This window comes from Drosophila persimilis, unplaced genomic scaffold, assembly GCF_003286085.1.
Source record: "Drosophila persimilis strain 14011-0111.01,24,50 unplaced genomic scaffold, DperRS2 tig00000002-arrow-pilon, whole genome shotgun sequence".
Lineage (NCBI taxonomy): Eukaryota > Metazoa > Arthropoda > Insecta > Diptera > Drosophilidae > Drosophila > Drosophila persimilis.
In genome coordinates, this window is record NW_020825289.1 from 11,925,368 (window position 1) to 11,949,390 (window position 24,023).

The 24,023-nt window shown below is 41.6% G+C and overlaps 4 protein-coding genes across 10 annotated transcripts; 1 reads left to right on the top strand and 3 right to left on the bottom strand.

Annotated features, from left to right (window-relative positions):
- Positions 1 to 1,863: 1,863 nt before the first annotated feature.
- Positions 1,864 to 5,462, bottom strand: LOC6602123 (muskelin). 2 transcript variants are annotated; one of them, XM_026986228.1, is made up of 10 exons: positions 5,166 to 5,462; positions 4,769 to 4,981; positions 4,366 to 4,708; positions 4,164 to 4,302; positions 3,502 to 4,103; positions 3,224 to 3,442; positions 2,854 to 3,170; positions 2,643 to 2,799; positions 2,443 to 2,575; positions 1,864 to 2,378 (listed from the first exon to the last, which is right to left on the bottom strand). In XM_026986228.1, exons 1-10 carry the CDS (start codon positions 5,360 to 5,362, stop codon positions 2,134 to 2,136), a joined length of 2,565 nt encoding a protein of 854 aa, XP_026842029.1. In that variant the 5' UTR covers positions 5,363 to 5,462; the 3' UTR covers positions 1,864 to 2,133. The 2 variants fall into 2 exon arrangements, with proteins under 2 accessions (XP_026842029.1, XP_002027195.1); XM_002027159.2 differs by having other exon boundaries at positions 1,864 to 2,375; positions 5,166 to 5,461.
- A 1,567-nt stretch (positions 5,463 to 7,029) lies between these two features.
- On the top strand, positions 7,030 to 8,470 carry LOC6602122. The gene has a single exon (XM_002027158.2). The coding sequence runs from the start codon at positions 7,030 to 7,032 to the stop codon at positions 8,356 to 8,358; it is 1,329 nt and encodes a 442-aa protein (XP_002027194.2). The 3' UTR covers positions 8,359 to 8,470.
- On the bottom strand, positions 8,446 to 10,051 carry LOC6602121 (NSFL1 cofactor p47). Its single transcript, XM_002027157.2, has 5 exons — positions 9,926 to 10,051; positions 9,686 to 9,858; positions 9,191 to 9,619; positions 8,771 to 9,118; positions 8,446 to 8,712 (listed from the first exon to the last, which is right to left on the bottom strand). Exons 1-5 carry the CDS (start codon positions 10,025 to 10,027, stop codon positions 8,580 to 8,582), a joined length of 1,185 nt encoding a protein of 394 aa, XP_002027193.1. The 5' UTR covers positions 10,028 to 10,051; the 3' UTR covers positions 8,446 to 8,579.
- Positions 10,052 to 10,404: 353 nt separating this feature from the next.
- On the bottom strand, positions 10,405 to 17,956 carry LOC6602060 (aldehyde dehydrogenase, dimeric NADP-preferring). 6 transcript variants are annotated; one of them, XM_026985049.1, is made up of 13 exons: positions 17,879 to 17,955; positions 17,784 to 17,822; positions 15,927 to 16,021; positions 15,579 to 15,637; positions 13,938 to 14,118; positions 13,639 to 13,860; positions 13,413 to 13,576; positions 13,119 to 13,349; positions 12,857 to 13,054; positions 12,584 to 12,699; positions 11,214 to 11,349; positions 11,000 to 11,150; positions 10,405 to 10,446 (listed from the first exon to the last, which is right to left on the bottom strand). In XM_026985049.1, exons 1-13 carry the CDS (start codon positions 17,928 to 17,930, stop codon positions 10,429 to 10,431), a joined length of 1,662 nt encoding a protein of 553 aa, XP_026840850.1. In that variant the 5' UTR covers positions 17,931 to 17,955; the 3' UTR covers positions 10,405 to 10,428. The 6 variants fall into 6 exon arrangements, with proteins under 6 accessions (XP_026840850.1, XP_026840849.1, XP_026840845.1 ...); XM_026985048.1 differs by lacking the exon at positions 12,584 to 12,699 and adding an exon at positions 11,834 to 11,949 and having other exon boundaries at positions 17,879 to 17,954; XM_026985044.1 differs by lacking the exons at positions 10,405 to 10,446; positions 12,584 to 12,699 and adding exons at positions 10,668 to 10,790; positions 11,834 to 11,949 and having other exon boundaries at positions 10,991 to 11,150; positions 17,879 to 17,956.
- Positions 17,957 to 24,023: the final 6,067 nt, after the last annotated feature.

Here is a 24,023-nt window from a genome sequence, read left to right on the forward strand (position 1 = left end):
GATAAATTTTGAGTTCGTTTTTGGTTTTGTTGGTGCAGGAATTTCATCTCAATATACAGACACTTTTCGGCGGTTTCAAAAGCACACACATACGAGTACGCTGAGTTGGTTTTACATCGCTATGATTTATTGAAATTTGGTGCCTTCCCACTACTACTACCACGGAATTCACTATTCATGAGACACACAGAATAACACAATATATGAAAAAAGATCTCCACACAGCTCCACGGCGCCATCACCGTCACCCCAGTACTGGCGCCTCCTGTTCCTCTCCACATACATACGAGTATATCCACATAAATATACTATAATTAAACGCCTGTCAGTATGTGTATATGTGCCAGAGTGTTGTATTTTGCTTTGAATGATTGGTTCCTTCTCAAAAGAAGCAGTGCAGTGCAGTAAAGTCGCGCAGTCAGTCAGTCAGCCAGTTGTATGTAAATATTTGGGATATTGTTTGGTGGGGTGGAAGCGAAGCCCCTCGAGAGATACCACATAATCGAGCATATGTATGGAACTATACATTAAACTCAGTAAGAAACTATAATAGACGCAGACTTTGATATAAAACGATTAATGTATGTATTTTGTATTTTTATATACAATTTATAATTTTGGTTACACTTACAATTGTTACGATTAAAAACTAAAACATGCGAAAACCAAAAGTAATGAAGAATCTACTAGATATGTATGTATTTCCAAGATAAAAAAAGCAAAGTGCTTAATGCACAAATCGGATGATTGCTATAGGAATTTCAAAATAACTTTAGGAATTAATATTAACAAAAAACAAAAACGAAACAAAACAAAAAAGAGATTTTCTATGCAACAAACTCAACCAGAACTGCAAGCGTAGGGGAAAACCAACCATTTATATGCAAAACAAAAAACGAGAGATCTATCTCGGGCCCAGAAACTCATTATATGTAGAAGGGTTCCCGGGGCAGGCCACGACCACTGGCCACCACTGTAATCCTTATAAGTTTTGGTGTGTCATTCGATTCGATGGGATGAGTTATTACTTTAAGTATGTGTGTATGTAAATGTATATGGAAGACCACATTCCATGAGAATGAAAGCTTGAAAAGCAACAACTAATTGAATACACCCAAGCAAATAATAATAGCTAATGAAACTCTCCCTTGACTAGCAAACATACGAGTACATAATACTATGAAAAAGCAAAGATAACCCGGATGTATGCTACATTGGGATGAGATGAGCAAGATCATGATGAGATGAGAGTTCAGCTTGTGGCATTCGATTGATATATAGAAGGAAATATTCGAGTCATATTTCTACTTATATACATATAGGGACATACACATACATATGTACATACGAGTACGTATAGGTCCAGAAGCTAAGAAACATCCACAGAATCTGCAAGCTTGGTCTAAGTTTGCAGGCAGCCCAACATGTCCATGGACAGTAAATCATTGAAAACTTTTAGGATTTGAATTGATTGATATTTTATGGATGCTTGGGTTTATTAAATTTGTACGGACGTTTTACGTGCATGGCATGGGGGCAGCTGCATTTGCTAATTTTTGAGATGTTGGATGTCTAAACATTTGTCATACAAATCATATATAAAGGACAGAAGATTGTATGATTGGCAATTGTAACTAATGAAATTTTTTAGCTAATTAAAAAGTATCTATGTACACCTTAATATTAATGAAAAAAACCAATATAATATTAATAAAAGTATATTAAAAAAGAATCCAAGCCCGTGCGCGTTTTAGACATTACAAAAATTACTTTATTTTTTAAACTTATGTTTTACATTCACAATCAATATTATATTTAAAACGTTTTCACACATGGTTTGTTTGTCTTAAGCGCAATAATCTATTCTCCACTCTCTTAGTGTCTTCTGCTCGATTTCGAGTTCAAATTAACAATCACAATGAAACAATATTTTGGTCGTGCTTGGCACTGGCTGCAAAACTTAACTTTGGCTGGCCTGCCATAAGGGAAACAAGCAAACTAAACATCATATCACATCGATTAACATAATATTTTAAACAAAACGAGTGCACATTCAATGGCCTAACGATAATAAGAGACTGCCCTGCCCTTCTTCTTCAATTTGGCACTTGGGTACTCCACTGCCTGGTACGCTCACATGACCACAAAGTCGCTGAGGTTTCGCTCCGGCTGGACCATACTTGGAGGCATCAGCTGCACAAGCTTGTTAAATAGGAAAGCTCGTTTGTTCATGAATTCAGGATTGCACTCTGTTCGTGCTCTTTTTGTGCAAGAGGAGGAGCTGGGACTGGAAGCAGTCTCCGATATGCCAGATGTGGCTAAGCTTTCATTTGATTCCAGGGAAATGTTCTCGGTTGCGCTGCCATCGGACAGATCTGCTGAAGAAAGAAATTTCTTAGCTTCTATGCCATCCAAATGTTACATATCTATCGAAAGTCAAACCTTTAGCTGGTACATCAGCGTTACCATCAAGCTCTTCCGTATTGCGACACAGAGCCGGTGTGGCCACACAACTGTCTCTCTGTTCTAGGCATCCGTCGTGTGTCTTAAAGAGCAGCGAGGCCAGCTTGTGAAACTAGAAAGAAAAAAAAACGGAAAGTCCCAGTTAATCGTTAGTCAGATGACGGGAAAGCAAACCTTACGTTATTCAGCTGCTCTGCATCGTCGTGATCAATGACATCGGCGATGTTGTGACGCAGATACTGCATTGCAGATACTGGATCTTGGCGAGCCATCTCCTCATAGCGCATCTTACGCACTAAGAAACGGCAATGCTTTAGAATCTCGTCCCGTTTAGGCCTGAAATGAGCAGAAGTTAGCCTCTGTCCGGTTGTGCTGGTGAAGAATACCAACTTTTCCAAAGAAAGAATCCAAAAATCGTCTAGTCGCAGTTGTTGTTGCTGACAGATGCCAGGATTTCCCCCAAATAGGTAGTGGTTATTGGCCAATTCATCGTAGACCAACTGATGCGCATAGCGAGGGCAGGGCTCTAGAACATCACCCTTGTTGGCTCCCAAAATGTTGGCTCTGCTAATCGAGTTCCCATCTTGGCTACTGTGCCGACAATAGTAGATGCGCGACCACTTGCGTTGACGCAACGAGTAGACCCAGAACGAGTTTGATGCATCCATATGCTGTATGTCTCGGCGATCCTTAATCTTACTCAGACTCTAGAATGCACTTATTAGTTAAAGGTGTGATCATTATTCGACTTTAGACTTACGGAGAATACGTAAATTTCGTCGCGTTCACAATCAATCGTCGCACGCAGTGTGTATCCTGACGATGGCTCAAATTTGGCCTCATTGCCAGCGGTGGTGCCTTGGTTCGGATGTTCTTTGTTGAGCACTGATATGGCTTGGGTATCCACGTCGTAGCTGAGGAACTCATCCAGATCCTCCTTGCCACGCTGACCGCCATATATGTAGAGTTTTCTTTGTTTCTAATAAATTTGATTGTGAATTGAGTTTTCTCTTCGCTACAAACACTGAACGGGCTTACATTGTGGAAAACCATGCAGTGCGTGATGCGTGACTTTATAGACATAACATCAGTCTGCGACGCACTCGTGTGATGACAGTCGACAAGGATTTGGGTCCAGGTATTCGTTGCAATATGGTAGGAGAACAGTCCCGAGTATTCGGGCTCGATGGCACCTGTGGCATTGACACTGCGTGGTGTTAGTATTTTTCCGCCAAATACGTAAATGGTTCGCTTGTCGGCATCAATGCACATCTGGTGGTCGTAGACGAGCTGCGGCCCACCCACCTGACTGGTGTCATCACAGATCTGCATCCAGTTTCGAGCCCGCGTATCGTACAGATAAAAGTCACTCTTAATGCATTCTGAAGATCGTATCAAGTTGTCTAGGTAACGACCAAGTATAAAGATGTTTTCGCTTATCGGATCAAAGATCATCTTGTGGCAGGAACGCGGCGTTGGACCGCCGGATTGCTCCGACCGTTCGCATAGCAGCGTCCATTCATCTTCCTCGATCTTATATACCCAAAGGTCACTCAGATCTTGATAGCCATCCCAGCCTCCATACAAATATATGAGGCGTTTTTTCGCATCCACCACCAACTGATGGCCACCACGAGTGCCTGCAAAACAAATATTTAGATATGTTTCCCATACACATATTGATATGGGTGTATACAGACCAGGTTTTACCTCGCTTTCAGTGTGTTTCATATGCCAGTTGTGCTTATAGTCTTGCTTGTAAAGATATTCGTCCATGAGCCCCTCATCGATGCACTCGGCGATGAAGCGCTCGGCCTTCTCAAAGTCCCCTTGCACCACCTTTGAACGTAATCATGGGAATCGATGAACAAATTTAAATCACTGAAATTACCGAGTCATTACCAGGTATTTGTGCAGTTCACTGATGAGCGGGTGCTCCAGTTTCACATTTGTTTGTTCCTGAAGCGCCCCGAAGGCACTCATGTAGCCCTGCTGCCGGAAGTGCTTGAGGCACAGCTTGATAATCTCAATTTCTCGTAGTGTATTATAGTTCTTCATCCTCGCACACGTATACATGGGATCGTCTTGGCCGTGGATTTCGATGTACCATATACTAAAGTTGAACGATGGACCCCAAGACAGCAGTGGAACAATCTTGAGATACAGTACTGGTAGATTCTCCGAACCGTCTTCGGTCATGCAGCGCAGGTTGAATACTTCTGGTATATTGTCGTTCTTGAGACCACTGCAAATAAATAAAACAGTTTCTGATTTGAAGATTGTAGGAGTGTACTGCAGAGCTCACCCCTCTAGCAACAAGACCATGTGCTCATCCTCCAGGCCCCCAAATACACGAAACTTCTTGATGTTGCAAACGTGCGACTTCTCGAATTTGCCAAATTTGATTTTCTTCACAATGGCGGGGCGTCGCAGCTTCAAGGTAAGAAACTGTGGGGGGATGTTGGTGTAGGCTGACCAGCGGGACGTTTGATCGTTCGGGGTGTCTACGAGTATATTCCTGAAAATTAATCAAAAAAGAACAAAACATATCTGATAGCTGAACGGTAAACGCTAAATGCATATGTACATATCACACATACATATGTATATGCCCAATTGACAACAACAATTACGAAATGCAACTGCAGAAGAACTGCAATGAAAAGCGTCTTATCCCTTTCCCCCTCTCACCAATCACTTACTCAGGCAGATAATTTGGCGAATAACTGGAATAACGGTAGATCTCAAAGTTCAAACGCTCCGAGAGGGAAAATGGCTTCTGGCTCCCACTTGTGCTTGTGTTTGTCCCAGACACGGCATTTATGGCGGCGAAAGAAGAAAGAGCCACTGAACCGTGGGAGCTATTGTCCGTGGGGCTGGAAGTTGAGGATGATGACATCGCTGCTTAGTGCAAAAATAATTGTATCTATAAAGTATAGAGGTGTGCAGCGGCGACCAAAGCTGCAGGTTTTATGCTGTTGCACTTCTCCTCGACAATTCGTTGTCGTTGTCTCCTGTTCCCACACCCACAAAGCTGCGACAACAACACCCAGAACAGCTGGCACACATCGATAAATGGATAACTTGACTCGACTCACGCGTATTTTTCTTACCTATAACAGGAGGAAGCGATTAATATATACATATTATCAGAATTATCAATATATGATGGTCCTTAAATAATATTTAAGGTATTTGAATTTACCAGTTGATCTCTCCAATTCAATATACTATATATTCTGAGCTCGTGAAATTGTTCTTGAAAAATTTGTTGGTGGCTATCTTGCTCTCTTCTTTTGGAAATTGTTCTTTTTCGTGAAAGGATTTTTTTATCAAAACAATTACCCTGCAACAATTAGACTTATTCCACTTCAAACTAGCCAGTCGTATAGAAAACTAATTAATCAATAGGGTAAAATTATGTGTTTCGGGTTGGAGGTCCTTTCTAGCTTGTTGTATCAAATCGAATATCAAAATCGACGAATTTGACTTCCGAGCATTGACAGAACAATTAACACATTGTATACCAGTGGGTATTAAAATACAATCCAGGAAAATTATGAAAGGTGAAAGATATGGTGGTCTTTTATGCATAAAAGAGTAATTATTATTATCACTCAAGTTGTTGTCCAGTTTAAATAAATGGGGGCTTAAGTGGGCTAAGTTCTTTTTTTTTATCGTTATATGTACGGTATATTTTGAAATATGTGAAAAATATGTGGCTTCCGTGAGTACGAAAAACGGAAATAATTGTAAAATCATCGTTAACAAGTATTATGTGGGGCATAAAGGCCCGAATAATGCCAGAAAGGCTAAGCAAAATCGAGGAGATTGCGGACAAGATCACAACAAGGATATTATCTGCTCAGGGCTGGTCTGTGCAAACTGCAAGGGGGAACATTCTGCCACTCACCCGCAGTGCGAGGCCAGGAAAAAGGCGTACGCCATACACTTTAACTTTATCGCCTACAAATCAGAAAAAAAGGTTCAACAAAATCAACATCTAAGAACTGTAGAGCTTCACTACATTCCCGGACACGCTAAGAACACTTCAGTTGACGCAGCAGCAAAGAAGCCCACAGACGAGGGAAATACACAGTGGTTAAATGGAACCTTACTGCTCGCTTTTCCCCTCAACATCATCCAAGCCGTGGTTCCTTAAAGCCATTGCCGCTAAAAGAATCAACAGACGGTTTAGTGCTTGCCAAAATTCAAGTTCCTAGTAACATATGTGATACATGCGATAGTATCGATAAGGCCTCGCATTTAATTTTAAATTGTACCAACAACAACACAACCGGGCAAAACTTCCCATCTCTAAGAAAGTATAATCTACAAATTCTTTAAAAAAGAAAACATCAGCGCGAACCACTAATTGACTTCATCGACGAAATTGATGTAAAACAACATCTTCTATTCTTTGTCTTGGCAATTTCCACCTTCAAAAGGTCCCGCCTTAAGCACTAATACAAAAAATAAAAAGAAAAATTAAAGAGTAAATTCTCATTAATCAATTGTCAGTAATCTTTTAATTTAAACCATCTTTCCTAGGAAATCAATCAAAAAATGCGTAAATATCAACAGCTGGTGCTGTTGCTCATCTCCTGCTTGAGCGTGGGCGTGCTCCTGATGTACAAGACGGAAAACAATCGTCTCAAATATGTCCTCAAGTACGTGAACTTCTTTGGGCGCAGCGATGTCGCCGTGTTGCGCCGCTTGGAGAACGGAACGAAGGAAGATCTGCCGCAAACGGCTCTATGGCGGCCGATGCCAGTGTGGCAGGTGATCGGGGATTCCTTTCATGCATACTCCGCCTACTGGATGCGCAAGGAGTTGGTGGCCGGCGGAGAAGCCCACGTCCTGGTTGTTGGCAAACAGGGAGCTGTGGTGGACTTCCGATGCAGCCTGGCTGTTGGCGGGAGTCGCAGTGTACAGGGAAAATTTCGATTCCAACGCGATGCCAGTGAGGGTCTGCTCAACGACAAGAGCACAAACTTTACCAGCTACCATTTCTTCTGTCAAGTGAGTCGTGATTTCGGTCAGCCAGAGAGTGTTTCATTCACGGATATCACGTCGATCAGGAGCCCAGTCAAGATACGCTTGCATCATCTCAAGCGTGCGAGTGGGAGCACAGACGCCAAGGCAGCAGCAGCAACAGCACCATCACCAGCTCGCTTACCGGCGACCGTCTGTGTGGATCTTGTGGGCTTCAACATGACCTCAGGGTTCGGTCGCAACGAAAACGCCCTACTTCAGTTCTTTCTGATTCATCAGGCTCTCGGCATTGAACACTTTCTGGTGTACAACTACGATGAACTCCCGGAGAATATCATCCGCGTGCTGGACCGAACTAATATCCATCTGTACGCGCTTCCTTTCAACTTTCCCTTCCTGCTAAACAACGCCACTGCCAGCCGGGTGCGCGAGCTAATCCAGACCGATTGCTTGCTGCGGAATGTGAACCAGGCCAGCTTCACTATACTGCTACAGCCGAACGAAGTATTCTATCCAAATTCACGCTTTGCTGCTGATCGTTCCCAGAATTCGCTGCAGCAGCAGCTGCGACACTTCTCCGCCGACACAGCACGCTTCGAGCTGGCCACGTTTGCCGTGTGCTTTGACGAGCTGAAGAAACTGTTGCTCGACAATATTCAATATGACCCGGAATGCAAAGCTCCCTACAAAATGCTCCTAGACCGCCTGGATCTTCCCCCGACACAGCTTCTGGCGAGCACGGCACATGTTGAGCTTTCGCTATCCACCGGATTCGTGCATCGTTATGTGGATTGTGCCCGTGTGGGGGCCGATGGTCTACACGACTGGCGCAACGGAGTGCGAAAGGACTTCATGGACCACATCAACAGTCTCCGCAATGAGGTAGATCTTCTCATTTAAGCTAAGCCCTTTCGTTGTTTAATTTAGTCGTAAGTCTGAGTTTACATGTAGCTCATAATTTGAGAGATTACTTGACTGCCATAAAGAGAAGGTCCAGAAATTGTATATTGGATATATAATAGACAATTGTACACACTGAATCCGCTATAACTTCACCGTTAATTTGATAAGCCCGATGCTCTCCACAAGGAAAACGTAGCTTTGGTATTCAACTTAGGATTCTACTTGAGACGTTGCATGAGCGCGGCATTCTTGAGGCCAGCCTTCTCGATGGTGGAGCTATCATCGCTCAACTCACGTGTGGGGAACGAAGAGACCAGGGTGAAATTGCTGGCCGAGTACTGTGGACGAGCTCTGAAATGGAGAATGATTCACTGTTCGAAAGCATGCAAATATTATACGAGCATATTACGTTTGTATGAATCGACGAATGTCCGAGACGGTATGTGTCAAATTGAACTGCGCAGCCAGACGTGAGCCGTCTGCAAGACGAATCTGCAGAGTGGTCGATGGAGCTTCGGAATTCAAATTAATGGCCTCACGAGCATTGGCCTCTTGTTGGGCAGCTTCGGCGGGAGGCGCGGCCGCAGCAACTACAGGAGCCTTTGCGGTGGCAACATTTGCCACGGGACTGCCGAGCTTCTGCCCGGAACCTTTGAATGTCTGAGGTACAGCCTGGCGTTTGAAGTCCTCGTGTCTGTGATCCTCTACATCGACGTTGACCATGCGACCCATTTCCAGCAGTTCCTGAGGTATTTCCCTATTGAAACAGAAGCATTCCCAATTACAATTGCTATCTCGCTCCTGAATGTCGAAAGTGATCGTTGCTTACCCGCGCATGACAGTCTCTAGGAATTCTTTGTTCTCCGGATCATCGTAGTGACGCAGTTCTCCCCCATCGATGGAGAAACCTTGGCTCCAAAGTTTAAGTACCACTACCGGTTTGTTGCTCGACGTCTCTGCAGCACGATTTATGCCCACGGCTGTGTGATCGCTATCGGTCATGCCCAGACGCATTCCCTGGCCCCAAACGTTTCCGCTGCCACCGCCTCCGGAAGATCCACTACTGGTCGATGGACCAAGATCGCTAACGTTTTGCTCCTGAGCTGAACGCATCATATCGGAGAGTTGTTCGCGAAAGTTCTTGCGTTTGGGTGGACCCAATACTTGTTGGCCAGAGCGGTCTGAGCCCCCGGCATAGAATGCCTGATGCTCTTCGTCATCTGAGGGCTCCTTGGACATGTCGTTTAGTGTGGCAAACCTGTTAGCAAATAATTGTTACTTTAAGACTTCTAGGCGTTCCAGTCTCACAAAGCTGTGCACTTACTTTGGCTTGGCCTTTGGGACTTTTTTTCCAGCGTCAGCGCCGGCGCTTTTGGTTGCTGCACCACTGCTAGAAGTCGGTGCTACTGGTGTAGTTGGCGATGGGTCATTCGACTGCCCCGTTGTCGGAGTAGGTGGCATGTCACTTTGGGTGTTCCAGTAGTTACCCAAAGCTTGCTAACAGGGCAGAAATGCGTTAGTTTTGCTGCATCATTGCGAAGTCGCCGGCCCTTGCATGTCTCACCTCTATGTCCCACTCGGAGCTGTTCAAGTAGAACGTGGCCGTGTTGTCGTCAGTACCGGTAATTTCAATGAATTGTGCAATCATATCGCCGCGAGCGGCCATTGTATCAATTTATTTTTTAATATTTTCACGTAAATGATAGACAAAAAATCCGTACACGTCAGTGTGGCCCTATGAAAATTTGTATAAACAATTGTTCGATAGATTCCTTCGATGTGTACTGATTTTCTGGCAACGCTAGAATGTAGGCGCAGAGCTGCAAAGCAACGCTTGCTTTTTCTACTAAGTTGGTAGTTTTCACAAAATTCCGTTGAATTTTAAAATTCCGACCCAACGGAAAGAAAAACACAAATCACGCCAATTTTTTGACATATATTTTAGTAAGCATTCACATTTGTATAAAATAGCAACTAAATAACAATAACTAATATATGTAACACGAAGTATCCAAAGCTAGACATGACCCACCGATATGCGTATAAAAAGTATAAAAGTATAGACCTTTATTCAGTTGCATTTTTCTGAAAATAAAAATGTGAGTACGGGATAAATAATGCGCAGTTGGGCAAGTGCTTCCAATCCGTAAAAACACATATAAGAGTACAGTTTTTTGTTTAAATTTAGAGTTTCGTGGATCCAAACAAACACAAAACCGTCGCTCAATATTCTGTCAGTAAGGTAATGTACGTGTGTGTGGTGGTTGTGGTTAGTATCAGCATAGCATGAAACCCAGTACAGAAACTAATCTATGAATATAAATTTATTTCAAACAGATCCACATATAAACGGTTGGGTCCACTGGTTCGGTTTACGGCGTGAAGGTCTCTCGGATCCGCCCTCGATCCTAACGCGACAACAGCTTACCCTAGATACGGCGGACAATAGCAGTGTATGAATTGGGAAGAGTGAGAGTGAAGGGTGTAGATGTTGTTGTGGTGCAAGTTCGAGTGTTGTCCAAATAATGTTGTGTGTTCGAGAGTAGGCATGGTAGAGATGTGCATGGAAGATAATCATATTTTTAATAAACACAGATTCATGTTGAGCGTGAGGATCAAGCATAAATACCTTTCTTACCTGTAGGTAATAGTTGGCCAGCACTGTCAGACCTACGCCCAGGCCGATGGCGAGCACATGTGTCAGATAGAAATTGGGCAGAGGTCGGCGCTTGCGCAGCAAGAACGACAGGAACGATCCCTTGCGATCTGAGTACGGGGGATAGCGAGCTCTGCAACAAAAACTTGTATATTACACACTGTGCCCCAATCAGCAATGGAAATTGTAAACTTACGAGGCCAACTTCTCACCGACCGCCGACAGATCTTTGCCCAGACACGACTTCTTGTGTGTAAAGGTGTCAAAGCCGTACTTTCCGTGGTAGGAGCCCATGCCGCTCATGCCAACGCCCCCGAAGGGCAGCACATCAACTGTTGATTTGAGCAGAAGCCATATGAGCACTTGTATTTATAAATACCTATTTAGTGCTACCACCAAAGTTATGATTAGCTATCTTAGTTACTCTTACGATTAGATTCGTATCTACACCCAAGCATTAAGTTGTAAAGCAAATTCCAGCCAAAACCAATTTCATTAAGTCCAAACTCAAGCCGAAAACCAAACCCAAACAAAGAGCTTTAGTTCAAATTAACAGAAAAGGAGTGCCGCTGGGTGCTTGTCTTACTGGGTTGTGCTGTTTGTAGCTGTGGTGCTCTTGGTGTTCGTTGTCTACAGTCAAGTGTCAGAAGTGCATAATTTGCAATTCAAAAACTGATTGATTGAGTGGTGCCGCAGACCCCTTTAAATAGAACACAAGTGTCGGGTGCAACTTCCATCATGGATATACTACTTTACTACCACTAAGATCTCTTATCTATATATATAAATACATATGTACAGTAGCATAGAAAATACCTCCACAATGCATAATAGTTTCGTTGCTGCAGAATCCGCCGCTTGTGGTATTGCTCTTGAACTCTTTAACTAGCTTGTTTGAGTTTGAAAACACGTAAATTACAAGAGGTTTCTCTCTAATTACGGGGAGTAAGGAAGGAGAAGGGAGTAATTGTTAAACAGATTAAGTGACAGTTTTTATAAACATAAGAGTGCAGTTGACTTCTTCGAGCATCAACCGGGGCTAAAAAAAGAGTAACACATAAAAGACAAACCAAGAAACATACGCAGTTCTGTTCGAAAGTTTTCTGTCCCCATCTACAGATCTGCGAACATCATCAATGATATGAATATAAAACGAAATGCGGAAAGTTTGATGAAAAGTGTAAGGGGAGCAACGTGTTGGATCGTTAGAGATACTCCTAGCTGCCCGGGCGAATCTATCGCCGGGTGGGTTGGGATTGGGTACAATAAAACAAGGCAGGGAGCATACAACGAGGGAGCTAAGTATATACAAAAAATATTTATCACCGCCACCAGATGCAAATAAATTTAAAATACAAATTAAACAAACTCTCTCAAACTACAGTTCGAGCCTGGAAATTTTTTTGGAAAAAAATAGGAGACCAAAACCGTAGAGGGAAAGTAAGACTATATAGAGGCGGAACGGACTACTTGGGATCGTATCGTATAAACCGTAGCCGCTAGCGTTATCCACATCCATTAGCGTCTTGATTTTTTATTTGATTTGACCTTGTTGCGGTCTCTTACCGGCATAATGCATTATCGTGTCATTCACGCACATTCCGCCCGATTGTGTGCCGTTTACGAACAGATTTTGAACCTCTGTTTCCGATGTGAAAATATACAGGACAAGTGGACTCTCTCTAAGAGAAAAACATTTCGAACCGGACATTGGTATTGTGATATTGGTGTGTTTTTGTTGTTGTTGGTGTATTGTGGTATTGTGGGAGATGCAAAAGACAAATGAACAGACAGGGACAAGGGGCAGTCAGTCCTGACGTGGCACACAGACGGACATACCTGGCATTGATGAACTTGATCGCATCGTAGGCACTCTCCACGGTATAGATGGGCAAGATGGGGCCGAAGATCTCCTCTTCCATAATGGGGTCGTGGGGCTTGACATCGACCAGGATAGTGGGCTCAATGTAACGCTCGCTGGCATCGTACTTACCGCCCACAGCGACGCGTCCCGACTTCATTAGCCCAAGCAGGCGCCTGTAAGGCAACAAGTAGTGTCTCAATCAGTCATATTTCGTGTACCATTCTGCTTTCTTCTCACTGGAAATTGCCGCTGTTGATGACACGGCTCAGGTCGGGGCTGCTCTGAATGTTATCGCCGTACCACTCTTTGAGCACGTCCTTGGCTTCGGCCACGAACTTGTCCTGCATCTCCTTCGAGCAGAGGATGTAGTCGGGGGCAATGCAGGTTTGGCCGCAGTTTATTAGTTTGCCCCACAGGATACGCTTTACAGCTGTGCGCAGCTCCACCGACTTGTCAATGTAGCAAGGACTGGAAGAAGAACAACACGCATGAATCACCCGCCATCCGATGCTGTCCGCGCTGCATGCTCACCTCTTGCCGCCTAGCTCCAGGGTGGTGGGCGTCAGGTGCTGGTTGGCCGCCGCATGAATGATTTTTCCGACGCGGGTGGAGCCCGTGTAGAAGATGTAGTCGAAGCGCTGTTTGAGCAGCTCAGCCGTTTCGCTGGGTCCACCGCAGACCACTGGATAGCAATCCTGGAGCGGCGTTGATTAGGATTAGTAAATTAAGTTGGTGTTTGGAATGCTTTGGAACTCACATTGTCGAGATATTTTGGAATGACTTCGGCAATAAACTTGGCGCAGTTGGCGGCGATCTCGCTGGGCTTGATCACCACGCAGTTACCGGCGGCAATGGCAGAGGCCACGGGGACAAGCAGCAACTGCAACGGATAATTCCAGGCACCAATCACTAGGACAACGCCAAAGGGATCGTTATAGATCTGCACATCGTCCATCACATTAATGATCGACTTAGAGGGCTAAAAAGGGGCGAGAGAAATGGTAGAACGATCTAGTAATTCAGAGGCCCAAAGGTCTTAAGTGTATTGGTGCTCACCTTCTCTGCCTTGACCCAATCACTTAGATGGTACAGAATGTGCTTGATGTCGTTCTTCATGAATTCGGTCTCCACGATCAGACTCTCCTGCTTGGGGCGACGCAGATCCGCCTCCAAGGCACTAATAATGTCGCACTCGTTCTCCTCATAGCAACGCAGCAGATTCTCCAGCTGCTTGCGACTGTGAATGCGAAAAGAAGCGATAGCCAAAGCCAAAGCCAAAGCCACAAATAATTAGTAGATAGATAAATGATGATGATGATGATAGGATGAGTTCCGCGGCAAAATAGCGAAACAAAGACCAAAACAAAATCAATACTCAATCACAATGCACGAGAGGCTCTTGGGGAAGGTCAATGCTAGTTTTATTGGCAGTTATGAAATATTCTACGCGAGCCAATGAGTCAACCCAAATGGGATGGAATATGGGACCGGACGGGACTGAGGTGTACAGCGATTAGAACTGTAAAACCGGCTTGAGAACCAGACTCAAACCCGATCCAATTGAACAGGTACCTAAACAAAGATCGTGTCAAACAGCTCTGCACACTTGCTAGCGGATCAATCAGATCTCCCGGGATTCAAGGTGAGGTAAACAGCCTCTGGGAATTGCAATTGCAATTGAACGAACACCATTTGGTTATGACAAACATAAACCCATAGTCGGATATCCAAAACAATATGTCCGAGCCATCGCCGTGAATATAAATAAAGCAATTAGCGGAGCGCACTGATGTGATCGGGGCTCGACTGGGCTCGGGACGACTGATGACCAGTCTAGTGTTTCGTTTTGGAATTATCAAGAAAATGTATTTAAATATAATCAAAGCAAGAGTAGAGAATCAAAGCTGAAGTAGAAGTTGAGTTGCCAAAGGCGAAAACGTTCATAGAACGTGTTCATTTGTTCGGAGCGGAGCTTTGGAAAGATCATGAAATTAAATGGCCAGGCCAGCAGCCTTGGGCGCAGATTCTTCCGCACTTCCGTTTCACACTTGGCAAATCAAAACTATCGGCATATCGCCTGTTCTTCGTGTGTCTTTTGCTTCTTATATTTTGCTCGTCTATTAACATATCCATAAATGTGTGTGTTTTGCCTGTCGGTGTGTGCGTATGTTCGTGTGACTATTGTGGACCGAACTGCTCGCGAGCTGTACATATATTAGTAATTATTCCAGTTACAAGCCCAGCCAGATAGAAAAACAAGTTCAGGGTTACCTAATTGCATTCAAAGTACAGCCCACACCATCCAACCACTTTCCGAAGTCAAAGTTCGAATTAAACAGTCCGAGGAGTCGTGGGGGACATTAATATTAATGCATATCAGAATGTACAAGTCTGTAGACTTTGCTCGCGTTTCAGAATATAACTATACTATCTATTTACACTTCTTATCAGCCCAAGAAGGGGTGGGGTGGGGGTGGTGCGTCCCAAAGTTCAGAGCTCTCCTTTCTCGGCGGATCAGTTCAGTATACATGTACAAAGATACCCAACTTGCACAGCAATTACTGCGTTGCTGAAACCGAATTTCTGTAACGTAATAGCAATAATAATAGCCCCCAGCTGGTGGTGTAAACATAAACAGCTTCAGCTTGGACGCCAGGTTTTCCTTCAGCTTCGGCTACAGATTCCGATTCAACTTACCGAAAGCTTACGTTCCTGGTCTTGCCGCTGGCGAATGCGAGGCGGGCGCGTTGCAACGTCTGGTCGTAGTTGTTGTTGTTCATCGTAGTTGGTGTTTTGTGTGGTATGGGGATTGGATTGGATTCGGCGGCGGCGTTGTTGGTTTTTCACATTCGTAATAACCGAGTGATGAGAGCATGCAACACGCATACAGAGGGGAGATAACGACGACGACGACGAAAACAAAAATTCAAAATAAAAATAAAATCAAACACAATGGGGCATAATGTTTGTTACGTGCACAATTTTCGTTTGTGTGTTAATAATTGTTATATATTTTTCTTATTCGCTGTGCACTGGAACACTCACATCGTCGAAATTGGCCATTATGTCGGACTCGGACTGGAACAGTGATGTAGATGCGGGTGTGGGGACGCTGGGGGATTCGCTTTCAGTTTCTGGTTCTGCGATGTGGAAGAGAGAGAGACACACAAAAACATATGCAACACTTTGTTTGATTTTTGCACATTCACTCCACTCCGACTGTTTGGTTTGCTTTTTATTTGCTGCTACAGTTTAGACTTTTCACGAAAACATGCACGCCGAATAATCACGGAGTGTGGAGCTGTGTTTACTGTTGTTAACGCTTCGCAAGTTTGGGCCCCAATAATACAGTAATAAGTTTAAAAAAGCTTCGTAAAAGCTGAAGGCGGTCCGATAAGTTATCGAATTAACGCAGGGCTGCATAGCGCACAGCTGTTATAGCTGTATGACATGAAGCTGGTCTTAAACGATGAAGCTGTACGCAGAGCATTAATCTAAATCGTGTATGAATGTACATATGTGTGAATTGAGATTGCTACGTCACATGTACGCCTGTTGCCATGCATGCAGTCTGCTGCATCGTTAGACTTTGCAAAGTTTGCTGCGAAGAGATTGATAGCATGAGAGTCATATGCAAAAAAATCGTTTTTATCCAACTTCAGATACGTATCTCAGCTATCAGTCGAATAACTATTTGTGATTAAATTTGTGATTAACAATCGCTAATCTCTGCCACAGGGCTGCTCCGAGCATAACTGGAAAAACAAGCTGCCACATATGTATATCTCCTCTCTCTCACTGCATATTTTTCCCATATGGCTGGCTCTGTGCTTCCAGTTAATCAGTGAGAAATTTCAATCGAAAGATTCGATAGACGCTTTTCCAACGGTTGTAGTTTCATTTACATAGTATTCAAAAAATGAATGGAATGCCCTGCTGCATAATTACCCGAACATTCGGTTGTGAGACGGTTGCTATTCTCAGAACTCATTATTTATTTTTTTTAGACAGTTTTTCTGTTCAAATTGACTTTGGAAACCTGGCCTGCCTCGTAAAAACGGCTGAAACCTAACTATCGCAGTCGAAGGGGAACAACTATGCACTGTTTTCTGAAAACACTTGTTTATATCATTGTTTAATTATCGGTCACTCTAGAAACACACCTTTCCAAAAGAAATGCCGGCCGCTACTGAATGTACTGTTCTTCTAAAGTTCATAAATATACTCGACAACAGACTTTTATCAGCATATACTTTTCATGTATGCATGTGTGTACTTTTTTTGTCGGATTTTGAGCTGATAACAACTAATCGGTCTGTATGTACTACTATACATGTTTAAAAAATTAAAACTTTATTCTGGGTCATAATTAGATCCATCTACTATGTGGTATGGGGATTAAGGCGATTAAGAACAGACCTATATTATATTCTGACTTTATTTTTACTATTAGATTTTCAATTCCTTTTATTCTGCCTTTCTTATGATGATTTCGTACAAACACTCACTGATAAACGACAAATAGTCAGCATGATGTGGCACTTCAAACAATACAAAAATACATATACATATATATGTGATTTGATGGATATGTACTATGCGGCTAGACCAAACAGTGTAGAATTTAACTTAAACTTCCTGATTTGGTCTCAAAATAATCTTGCAAAATTGTCTCTAGTTCGTAAATATCATACAGCTGCCCATATCATGATCTGTTTGACTTAAATTTTGGTATTGTTTAAGTTTGGGAACGATATAATGATATTAATACAGCCACCATACCATACCATACCCAGATTTTATCAGATAACAAAACTGACTTTTTCTTATATTTTTAGAAATATGTAAAATAAAATATAACCCTTACAGTGCTATTCTAAACCAATCAGTCATCAGACTTACCAATATCAATCACCGTCGATGTCGTCCGATCTTTAGCAACTATAATGGGAAATCAATATGAATCGAAAATGTCCCTGAAGAGAATAATTGCTTACCATTAGAATGATCACTGTCGCTGTCGAATGGCTTTGTCACATTGTCCCCCATTATTGATTATGTACGCACAATTGTGTCAAAGTTATTGAATCTGAAAATCTGTTGTTATTCCCATGCAAAGAACAAAAGAGTAACATTGGCAAATATTGAATAATTAATTTAGCATTTAAGCTCAATTCTCGACCACTGACGTCAATGGGAAAATCAATTAAAGGGGCATATGTTGCAAGACGCATGTCAAGTTATTGAAGGACCACGCATCAGGGCTAGGTCCTAGTTTGCTCGTATTTCAAGATATTTCAAGTGCACTGTGCATATTCTCTAATACATAACAAAATCTCGTGGCTTGGTGTTTCTGCTTCTGTTCCTCCCAACACCGATTTTTATGACTTTTTTGTATATTTATTAGGTCTGCGAATAGGTTTCTTCCACCGTTCTTAAATCGGGATTTTATGTTAGTGTTTTTAGATAAACAATATAGAATTGTTGATTGGTGCTATGGACAAATATGAGTCAGATGGTATATGTTGAAAAGGAAAAGTGCAACAGCTGAAACTGAGACACGATTATAACCATTGAACGGCTTTTTCAGCACGGATCCAGATTCAAACCTAATTCTTCCAAATGAGGCAAATAGTAGTAGACCCTTTAATCAATTTCAAGTTCAAACATGGCACACTCCGAGTCGGTTCGTTTGGCCATACTATTGCTCAATAGTCAGTAAATAGTCGGCACGGCACGCATTTAGCTCTACTACAGCCCCCTTCATCGAGTCTTGGATCACGTTTCTGTGTGACAACATACATATACATATGTACAAAGATTGTATAGTACGTTACGTATACGTATATACTAGTTTCAGTTTAAGTTTTAGTTCCAGTTTCACTTTCGTTGCAGCATCTCGGGCCACTTAGTTGTCAACTCTGTGTGTTGGCTAATAGCCAGCGCTGCCACGCCCTGTCAAGTCAAGCTACCAAGAAGATTAAATAAGTAATAGGCGTCCGGTACTTGTGAATCGGCTTAATCTGTTCAAATCTGCGCGCACGATAACAGCCAAAGCAAAGGCCAATCATAAACTGATTCCGCACTTCCAGCTAAGTGTTCCGCAGACCCCTGGACAGAGGTGGTATCGTACCGGACCATTGCACTCGCCAACTGCTGTTCGGCTTCGGGTGGCGCTGGCTTACATAGAGCGTGCTTTAATTACAGTCTGGCTACCCGTTCCCATTTCCTATTTGTATGCGCAACCTGTCGCCTGCGTGGCCCACGCTGACGCCCGCAACTGGAAAACAAAAGTGGTTCGAACCCGTATTGAAATCTTGGAAGCACGCACCAGGCCAGGCGATTAGAGACGCGCAATCGGATTCGAATACTCATAGATTCACTTGACGCGGCCACGCTCGAAACACGTATGGGCCTAGTCGGCTCTGGCGTGAGTCGGGAGACCAGCTAATGATCCAATCCAACCCGTACTCTGTGCACAGTGGCTTTCTCAGAGTTAGCCACGAGTCCGAGTCCGAGTCCGAGTGCGAATGCGAGTCCGAGTGCGAGTCCGAGTATACGGTGACTTTTCCAGTTTTCTTTCTTTTGATCTTGTTTTCTCAAGAGACCACAGCTTTGATTTTATTGCGATTCTGGTTAGGGCTCAGCTAATTAAATAACGAAAGTGATGATGATTGATGCGAATACAAATAATAAGACCGACGAAGCCTTGAAGCCAGGGCTAAAGGTGGGGTGGGCTAAAGATCATCCATCCCTTCGATAACCATTTGTTTAATCTCCCAGTAACAGCAAACCAGTGAATAGTAAAACCAACAAATAACCGGTTACGGATAATAGTTTATTTCTATTTGAGTGCTACGAGTGTTAGGTGTCGGCATCGGGCAGCAAGCCCTGACCATGAAAGCCGGAGTCTGAGGCCATCTGCCTCCGCCCGACATCAGAGGCTATAGGTGGAGCATATTAGCGTGTTACCCGCCAGGGAAATAGCAAATTGCTATAATCTTGCCCCACATCGAGCTGGATTCTACAAGTACGAGATTTCATTAATTACCCGTTCTCGCCATAAATAGATAATGGCTCTGGACTTTGGTTAAGTTTGCTCAACATTATGCCCGGCAAAGCAAATCGAAACGAAAAAGTGAATTGAAGTGTTTCCAAATGAAGCCCCACCAAATTTGAAGTCACGCAATGATCAAAGCTCAAATGGAACTGCAGCACAGCACAGCACTCCCTCACTGCTCACCTTTTTCTCCCAGTGCAGATACAATTGACTCGAACATCATTCGGGCTACGACTTCATACAAATCTCATTATGCACGAGTGCTTAGCGCATTCCTTTTGATATTCTAATGGCCTTTCGACTCAGCTCATATTTGACAATGGCAGCATCTTATTTTTGCGACGCATGTGAATAGTACAATGAAATGTATCCAGCCTTGACCTACGCTCTGGGTGTACTTTATGGAATTTCCCCAATTTTGACGAGAACTCATAGTACGAGTACATGAAAATACACACATACTATAAAGCGAAGCTTAAAAATGGATAGGTGTTGTTGCAAATAGTTGTTGGATATGTTAATGACATGATGGATTACTTGACGTCTAAACGCCTAAAATAAGGAATCTACAGCTGATTTCATGGGTATTTGTTGAAGTTCATACACAAAAAGTATTGGAATTTCTTCCCCAAAACTCCCAAAGGGCATTGCGACCAATATTCAATATAAAACATCCAGCCAAAGAACACAGGAAATGTCCACAATTATTAGTGTATAATTTATTATTAAATATGTTATAAAATTTGTTTATCGTATAAAATATACTCTTACTCTCGTTTTACCCCCATCTATGTATGTATATATACATATATTTAGGTATATAAATATGTATGTGTATGCGTGTATATAGAAAAATTACAATCCACGATGGTATATATGGTATTGTTGTTTCCGTATTCGCTTTTCACTATTAGACAATTACAATTTTTAACTGCAACTCTTTATTTTATTACAATCTGTCGCTTGATTTTGGTAGATTTTCCTTATCTGCTTATAATGTATACATATATATATATATATGTATATATATGTACCTAGTACACATTTATATTTATGTATGCATGCTATGGGTGAGAATGTATGAGAAAATGTTTCTCTATCGCGAAGCAAAATCATATTTAAAAGGTTTAAGGAGGGATTTTTGGTAATCGTTTTCTCGTTTGCTCTAGATTTAGTTTATTCGGTTTAGTCTATGTTTAAGTAACTATGTAAGTATTTAATGCATATGTATGTATGTATGTGGTTAGTATGTTCATGCTTAGCTATCGCATCGATTTTGGTGTAGATCTTCTGTGAAAAGAAGATTTTCCGTCTTGATCCTGATCTTGATCCTATCTACTATCTAGTACCCTTCCTAACATATATACTCGCATCTATATGTTTATTTAGTATTTCGTATGCGAAACCAGTATCTGGCTTATCTTTAATTTCTTGTTCGATTCTGTTCGTTCCTGTGTGCATTTCCGTTTTCTTCTGTTCCGTTTTGTTCTGTTTTTTATTTGAATGATTAATGTTTAGAATAAAGTTAAACTGTGACATTGTCCCATTTCGTCTTGTCTGGTCACCGTTCACGTTGTCGTCTTGTCTAGTCTCGTCTGATCTGGCTTAAAGTTTAAATTTGTACTCGTTTTGTACTCAATTGCTCCATAATTATAACATATGTTAGTATTTATGTGTGTATGTATGTATATTCGAATTTTGGAGGTGTCCAAAAAATATCTTTTAGTAAAGGTAAATCAATTTGTATTGCCAAATTAGAAATGTTTTCGATTTTAAATACAATAATGTTGATTTTTTTTTTTTTTTTTCATGTTTGAAGTTTGTTACAAACTTAATTGCTAAATGATCTTGACAAAATATATGTATGTATGCACGCATGTACGATATACGATATTTATGTATATGTATGTATTGTATTTAGTATAAGTATGTATAGATCTTTCTATAGTTATGAAATCATTTCTCTGCGCTAACCGAGAATTGCATTGTCATTAAAAAATTTGACTCAAAATTGTATTTTGATATAAGAGTTCATTTCTTGTTGCTTTAGCATCGATTTCTCAATCGATTTGTAATAAAAAGTTTCTTTATAAATATGTTTTCGTTTTGAATTCGTCTGCTTCTTATTCTTCTTTTGTGCACCTCATTACTTTTGTTTTTTGTTTTTTTGTTGTTTTTGGAAATCGTTCAGTTCAGCTCAGCGGTGTTTTGCTTGGCCGCACATCTCGAAGGATCTTTAGTCATTGAGTCAATTGTTTTGAGTTTCGCTGTTCTTAATTGCTAAATATGTACGTAATACCAAAAAAATTGAATACCTGATTTAAGTTTTGGATTCGTTTTTAGTATAGTATACATGTACTATACTTTAGTTAGTAGCTACGTGTATATGAGCAATTTCGTTTTGCTTAAGGTGTTGTTGTTGGTTGGGCAACTTGTTTTTCTGTTTGTTTTTTTTTTTTTGGAATATGGCGTTTATTTGAAAAAAATACCTGATTGCAAGTTTAATGTAGTATTTTTGGTATGGTATGGTATGTATTTATGTTTTAAAAATTTTAATTAACTATTTATGCGTAGGCTCTTGTTTTGTGTATGTATTTGTGTGTGTGTTAGTGTATAGTGTCTTTATGTATGTATGTATTATTTGTTACGCTCTTTCGTTTTGATTCTTAAGCCTTTGGCAAATTGTTCAGTATTCTCATGACTTTTAGTATTCCCATCGTGTTCTGTTTAACATACTTTAGTACTGTACTCTATAGATCTATAGTATATATGTATAGTATATGTTTAAATGCTTTTTATTTTAAATTATGGCATTCTGTATTTTCTTACATCTCAATAATTGGATTCCGTACTCGGTTCGTTTGTTTTTTTTTCTTGTTTAGTGCAATTCTTTTTTTTTACACAATTTCTAAACTGTGGCTTTTAGAAAACGGCGCTCATTTGTAATGATATAAGTATTTGTTCTTTAGTATTTGTTTTAGTAAACCTCACACAAATAGTATAAAATATGGCATTCTCAAACGTCTCGCTAGACGCTATACTATATGCATGGTATGTATATATGATATATATACTATATACATATATCTATGTACATATGTAGGTGTGGTCTGGCGTGAGTTGTTGTTTGTGGTGTGAGTGGTTTGAATGATTCGATCTGGATCACAAGAAATGAACGGCGCGTCAAGGTATGTACGATTGAATAAAATGAGGTGAGGTTGTGTCATGTAATGTTATGGCAATTTCGTGTGGGGCTCGAGGTTCGAGGCTCGAGGATCGAGAGGGCTGCCTAAGCTAAGGTGTAAAATAATTACGATTTCTATTCTATATAGCTCTATATAATAGGTTTCCCTTTGTTCTGTCGTGTATATATGTATTGTATATGTATAAATATTGTATAAGTATATGTTTTTGTTGCCTGTGCTCTCGTAGAGCAAGTGTGGCATTTTTGCATCATTTTTATATTTTAAGTGTATTTTTAGGGATTTTTTAAAATATTTTTGTTAAGGGGTTTCTCTTGCTTGTTTTTTTTTTGCGCATTTTATGCAATGTTGCTTTATACGTGGAAGGAGTGTTAGCTATATATCTCTCCCTTGCACACATTCTGGTACTATCTCTTTCACTCTCTCTCTCTCGCTCTCTGTCTCTCTCTTTCGCTCTGGTTTGATCAGGTTCTGAATCCGGGTTGAAACACAAATACATATAATAGAATATAACATAAAAATAAACTAAGTAACTAAGTTGGCTAATACATTTTAAGCGCCTTTCTAATCACGCATTGCAACTAATGCCAGGTGCGGTGCCGGGTATAGATCCAGGCCCACCCAGGATCGGTTCTAGTCGGTTCTATGTGTGTACTATATATTTGCTATTAAAATCATCTCACCTCTCTTCGACACAAAATTCAGCTAATCCATGCATTTACCTTCTGTTCTGGCTGCCCTTTTCTTAAGCTTTCATTAAGTATCATTTTACTTGTTTTCTTGTTATGTTTTGTTTGCGAGGAACATGTCACCTAAATGTGTATTCAATACGCCCATATATTGCTCTGGATTTTTCATATGCCTGCTCTACGTCACGCT